Source organism: Myotis lucifugus, unplaced genomic scaffold (genome assembly GCF_000147115.1).
Source record: "Myotis lucifugus unplaced genomic scaffold, Myoluc2.0 scaffold_285, whole genome shotgun sequence".
NCBI classification, from domain to species: Eukaryota; Metazoa; Chordata; class Mammalia; order Chiroptera; family Vespertilionidae; genus Myotis; species Myotis lucifugus.
The window spans coordinates 1,480,907-1,487,029 of record NW_005871333.1 but is presented as its reverse complement, the minus strand read 5'-3'; the positions used below and the strand labels follow the sequence as shown (position 1 = coordinate 1,487,029).

At 59.9% G+C, this 6,123-nt stretch overlaps 1 protein-coding gene across 1 annotated transcript in view; it reads right to left on the bottom strand.

Annotated features, from left to right (window-relative positions):
- The window catches only part of FOSL2 (FOS like 2, AP-1 transcription factor subunit), a 23,045-nt gene extending 22,085 nt beyond the window's left edge, over nt 1–960 (bottom strand). Inside the window, exon 1 of the mRNA XM_023763478.1 lies at nt 821–960. Within this exon, the coding sequence (XP_023619246.1) occupies nt 821–960 (140 nt within the window). The remainder of the gene's footprint in view (nt 1–820) is intronic.
- Nucleotides 961–6,123: the final 5,163 nt, after the last annotated feature.

The window sequence follows — 6,123 nt, the reverse complement described above, 5'->3', positions numbered from 1 at the left end:
CGGGAACAGTGGCCCCGCGCGCCGAGCGCTGCACTTCTTCCTGCTCTACCAGCGCCGAGCGGTGAGGGGCCCTCCCTCTAAAAAGTCGGCGCGTCCCTCGGTTCCTCGCCTGCGCGCGCCCTCCCGCCCCCGCGCGCAGTCGGAGCCCAGCCGGGACCGCCGGTTCTATCAAAAACTGGAAATTAGAAAAGAAGGGGAGCCCGGCGAGTCACGCCAGCCGGGTCTGCGGACCCCCGATTTCGGGCAGAGCAAAAGAAGGCGAAAAGAAAGGCTGCCCGCTCGGAGAAACTTCTATTTCCTCCTTTTAGAAAAGACACTGAAAATAAACTTCCTGTGGCCAACGCGCCGCCGGAGTTTCAGAGCGGCTCGGACACTTGATTAGGAGAAGGCAGCCCGCGACTGTCCCGTAGCCCGTGGGGTTCAAGTTGAGAGGGACGCGGCCCCGCTCCCGGTGCCGGTGCCGCGGCTCTGGCGACTAGACCTGCACCCCTTCCCGGGCGCCCGCTCCTGGACAGGCCCGCTTCGCCCGTCCGCGTCTCTCTCTCCCTCTGTCCCCGCCGAGCACCGCTCGCTCGCTCGCTCGCTGTTTCGCTCGGAGCCCCTGTGCTCTGCCCGAGATGAGTCACTACAATGGCACGAGTTCAACTCCACACTCTTTATTCTCCAGCCCCTGTACCATGTGGATTCACTCACGTCAACCTTGCTGGGAGGAGCGCGCAGGGAGGCGGGGGAAGGAGGCCCAGGAGGAGGAGGAGGAAGAGGCGCGAGAGGGGGCGGGCGCAGCGCTCCCCTCCCTGCTTGTTCTCCTGGCGGCGCTGACGCCAGCAGCACACCCAGTGCTAGGAAGGAAGGTGGTGGCGGGGGTGGGAGCGGCTGGCCCCCGCGGTTTGGGGGAGCCGAGGGGCCCTCGCCCGCCCCCGCACACCCCTCCCCCGGCCCCGCGCCCTTGGTCTGTTCCATTGGCGCAGGTTGCCAAAGATGGTCATTTGCGTTAGAGGACGCGAGTGCGGGTTCCCTTGCTTTCGGGTGACGTGTAGGGACAGGGATTACCTCTCGGGCTCCTGAGCGCGCCGCAAGCGTCCCCCCTGCCCCCCTCCCCAGCCTTGGGGAGGGGCGGGGGGCGGCCCCGAAAGCGGCCGCGCGGGCCTCGGCGCCGGGTTTTAGAGAATAATCACAGTTCTGAAGGGCGAGACAGGCGGTTCAGTGCGGCGCCAACGCCAGGCCGAGCCCCGGGCGCGGAGAGCCGCTCGCAGGGAGGGCGCGGCCGCGCGTGGTCGTCGGCGCCCTCTGCGGCGCCGCGGGGTGCAGCGGGCGCCCCGGGCACGCAGGGTACCACGCCGCCCTGCGGCCGGGCTGGGCGAGGCGCGGCGCCGCCGGGCGGGGCCGGCTGCCTAATTTTCCCCTCTGACTGGCTGTACACTGCTCCCTCTGCCCGCCCCCCCCCTCCCATTAATTTCATAGGAGTAGCCTGGAAGACGAAATTAATCAAGTCAAGACATCACGACCGCCCCCTATGCCGGGCAGTTGGAACGCACCTAATAGGAGCAATCAGGCATTAAAAGCAAACTCCAGTCTGTTAGAAATTAAAACACGCGCGCGCGCGCACATACACACAACAACAACAACAACGACAACCACCAGGGAAGGAGGGAAGCCTGGGAGAAGGTGTGGGCGAACGTTGTCTTCAGCTGTTTTGGAGCGAAGTTCAAGGAGCAAAGTAGTCGGACTCCTAGGTCTTCCCGCCTCGTGGAGCCGGGCGGGGCGAGGTTGGGGTAAAGCGCCCAGGCCTTGGGTCCCGGAGCCAGGCTGTGCTGCTCACGAGCTGTGGGACTTCAGGCGAGTCCCTCAAGGTCTCTGGGCCTCAGTTTCTCCCTATAAAACGAAGGGCTGGAGGCAGGTGACCTTCCAAGGCCCTTGTCAGCTCTGGAACTGAAACCTTTCTGCAGAGGCGGTCCGGAGGAGCACTGTGCGAGGAGTCAAGGAGCTCGGGTCTGGTCCCGGCTCTGCTTTAGCCTCAGTTTACCCAACTCTTAAGTGGCGCCATTTTTACACCCCTAGATCCTTGTGAGGACCCGAGGGGAAGATGCGTGAAGGCTGTGATGCGCTGTGCACTGTAACACATCACAGTTCCGGCCCCTCAGTTTCCTTATCTGTAAAGTGGGGGTGTTGCAAGGAAAGAAAATAGAGCCGGGAACTCAAAGCCTTCCCGGGGCTCTATATAAAGCGCTGGCGTTTCCGGGGCGGCTGGCGGCATGGCGGCATCTGGCCGCCCCAATGGCCCCAAGATACGGTAATCCCAAACAATACTCGGGGTCATTGTTTACAGTTGTCCCGAGCTCCATCCCCAAGGACGCGCGCGGGGCGGCGAGGCGAGGCGAGGCGAGGCAGACTCCTCGACCTCCGCCGCGACGGCCGGGGCGGAGTCTCCACCTCTGTGGCCGGGCGAGGGGCGCGGGGCAGGCGGTGCACGCGTCGGCCGCGGGGGCTTAGGTGTGTGTGTGTCTTAAAATCCCTGAGCGCCGCCTGCCAAGCTGTTTACGTGCCTCTCCCAGCAGGACTGAGTAAATGCAGTCCTTTGACGCAAAACCAATCAGCCCTTTCCCCAGCGGCAGCGGCAAAACCCAGAAAACTGGGGGTGGGGACCGTGTGGGAGGGAGCTGCAGAAGAAATCGTGACACTTTCTCATTTCTCTCTTCTCTCTCTCTCTCTCTCTCTCTCTCTCTGCCCTTTCCCGCGCCTCAGCGAAGTCGGGGGGGGGGGGGGGGCGGAAGCAGCTGTTGGGCCGGCAAAAGAGAGCATCCCCGGTGCCAGGGCTCTCCAGAGAGCAGCCGCCTGTCCAAGAGGCGTGAACAAGATGCACTTTTCGTTTTCTTTTGACCTGCAGAGGCTGCCCGGCCCTCCCCGGCCCCGCACTCGAAAATCCGGGTGCTTCTGGGTCTCTCCCACACAGTCCTTCCAGTAACGCGGGGGGAAAGAAGGAGGGGAAAAGGGAGCGGGAGCGGCCCCGGCCGTCTCGGGCGCGCCCAAGCCCGGCAGGCGCCGCCGGGAGCGCGCGGGCGGGAGAGCGCACCGTCGCGCCCTCGCCGCCCCCGCCCTGCCGGTCCCCGGCCCTTTCCTTTCTTGTGGGTTCCCGTAAAGCCCAGCAGCCCCGAGAAGTCTGCAGAGCATCACGGAATCTGTGCTGATGCAAGTCGCTAGCCTCCCTTGGCTGCGCCCCGGCCTGCCTCCGAGCGCTTTGATCCCGGCCTTCCCTGCTCCAGAGCTCGTGCTGCCTTCTGCAGCCTGCCCTCACCTTTCAGGCCTCCTCGGGCCAGACACACAGAGCTGAGCCCTGGTGCGGAGGGCACTGACCGGCGCTGGTCTGGCCAAACCTCGAGTTCAGCTTCCAAGCCCACTGCTCCCTCTGTGGGAATCAGTGCAGGATCACCCAGTGCGAAAGGGTCCTCTGGCTCCCGGAGTAACATAACTAAGGGGAGCAGAGGCCAGCCTTACTGAGAGCTTACCAAGAGGCACCAGGCTGAACACTGTACCGGGAGTGGCTCACGCAGTCCTCCCAACAAACCTTTGAGGTGAGTATTATTCCTGGTCAAAGGTCAAGAAAGTGAGGGAGGGAATTTGTCCAGGAGAATTGATTAGTGGGCTAGTGATCGGGTTGGAAGAGCAGCTGGGCCTCCATGACACTGCAGGACCCGCCTCCTACTGCAGCCTTTGTTTCTCTTACTGGTCCCCAGCAAGCATGGACCTCATCCGGTTGGTCCATGGCTTTGTCAGACACCTAATTCTCTGCTGAATAAATAGCCTCGCACCTCACTCAGCCTAAGCTGGGTGGGGAGAACAGTGCCCTCTCATTTTTGTCTCTGGATCTCTGGGGCCTCCCTTGCCTGCATTTGCCAGCTTTCTCCTTTGTCCCGCCAGCCCAACGTGTGGCTCCTGACTAGAATCCCAGGATGGCTGCCTCCCTTGGATTGGGCTGGCCCACACATCTGAGGGCTGGGTAATTCATGAAGCCCTTTCACGGATGTGGCCTCACTTGTCCTCACATCACCCTGACCAATTGAGGTGACTCGGGATTGCCAAAGAGGAGGCCGAGGAGCAGCGTGGCAAGGCAGCCTACTCCAGGTCTCCCAGCCTGTGGGTGTCAGAGCCTGAACTCAGACCCAACGCCCCTGACTTTACGTGCAGGTTACCCGTGTTCCCAGCCTGGACAGGTCAGAGGCAAACTCTTAATGGCCCACAGCCCTCCTCTACCCACCACACCTGAGCGAACCTGCCCTCCTTTCTCTATAGTACGCCGCACACTTTGATGATGTTTTAACATTTCTGAAAGCCGGGTGCCCCTCATAATCAATGACTATTTCATATGGAAGCGGTTCTGTTTATCCGAAAACCTCTGAAGCCGCCAGGAGTCCATCAGGAAACAGACTTCAACCCTGTGGTTCAAAGGGGGAGGCTTTGATGGAGAAACTCCAGACAGAGGCGCGGACGGGACTAAGACAGCACAAGGATCTTGTGACACCCAGAGCCTAGCAGCAGCTGGGAACTGTGACCCAGGGGAGAACACAGTGATGTTGACACCCAGTGTGCATTGGGGCCATGAACGAGGACCAGGCAGCAGGAGGGAAAGGCAACCACTGCCAGAGAGAGAGCTGAAGGGGCTGGCGAAGGGATGCCAGGCCCATCCCTCCCACCTCCTCCCCCATCTCTGGTCAAAGGCAGTCCAGGGAGGTCAGCCTCTCAGGGCACAGAGAAGGGCAAGGAAGGGTGTGGACAGTGGATCTGGTGGGGGTGGGGAAGGCACACCCTCGGCAAATGGGAGATAACCAGCATAGATGCTGTTAAACCCCCATGTATCTTCTCATGGCGGCATTTCGGGATGGGGAAATACAGTCAATCAGTGAGTCTCACACCTCATCTCAGCGGGGGCGGCATCAAAACAACCTGCACGGCTTTCTCAGACCGCACCTCCCCTCCCTTTAAACGGCACGGATACACCCAGCCACTAATCCGGGGGCAATGGGTTGTATCCCTCCGGTGTGGGGAGCAGAAAAAAGAGAGACGCTGGTCAAGAGAGATGCACATCTGGGGAACACAGCTGGGGGAATAGGCAGTGCTCCCTCCCGCCCCTGTGGCCTTCCTCAGCCTCATCTAAATCCCAAGGGGGGCCCTCCCAGCTGAAGTGTTCTGAGACGTGGCATGTACCTCTGCCCACCATGATTCCCATTTCTCGTGTGGGATATACACCAATGAGAAGAAATGAAAACGGGCCGTGAAGATACTATTGCTCTAGAGGCAGTCGTCATGGTAATATTAAACCGAGTGATCTGCATCTAGCTGGTGGTTCCACGGGTATGAATTCTAAAAATCCATCAAGCTCGCCCCTCAGATGAGGGCCCTTTATTTACTTTTACTGTGTGTTACCTTCCATTAGAAAACAACAACGAAAGCCATTTAGTTCCCTTAGATTACATTCAGAATTATATTGGAGTTTGTGCAACACTTCTCAGAAAGCATATATGCAAATGAGGCCTTTCTGGCCCCCAGCTTACAGCTCTGCAGACTCTGAGTAGTCACTGCCCTAGAAAGACTCAGGCAGGAACAGGGTAGTTCCTGTGTGTGTGTGTGTGTGTGAAGCCGGATACATTCCAGAGATAAAGAGACTAGTGCTATTATTCAGAAATATCTTTATGAGTCAGAACAGAAGTTACCCCTGGTAGGAATGCTTTTTGGGTCCATAGAGGAGGAAGACAACTTTCTTGCTTCCCCTCTGGGTTTAAGATCTGCACAGAAGAGGCAGCTCAGCTCTGGGTTGAGCTTCAAGTTGGGAACAGGTCCCAGGGCGGCCCTGCTATGGCTGTCTGCGTGAGCGGGGCCATGTCTGTTGACATCTCCAGAACTCGGCCTCCTCATCTGCCACCAAGAGGATGGGCTGAACCTGGGGCTTGTCATGGGGCCAGGGAGGCACAGATGTCCTACAGGGGGAAACTCTTTCCCACTAGTCCTCCACTCAGGATGGGTCTCCTGCCAGCCATCTTCAAGCCCCACTTGGAAACACATCTCTCTCACACTCCTATTCTGAGGATCTGAGGACCTGAAAGTCCAGGGGGAAGGGCTTTGCAGGCCTGG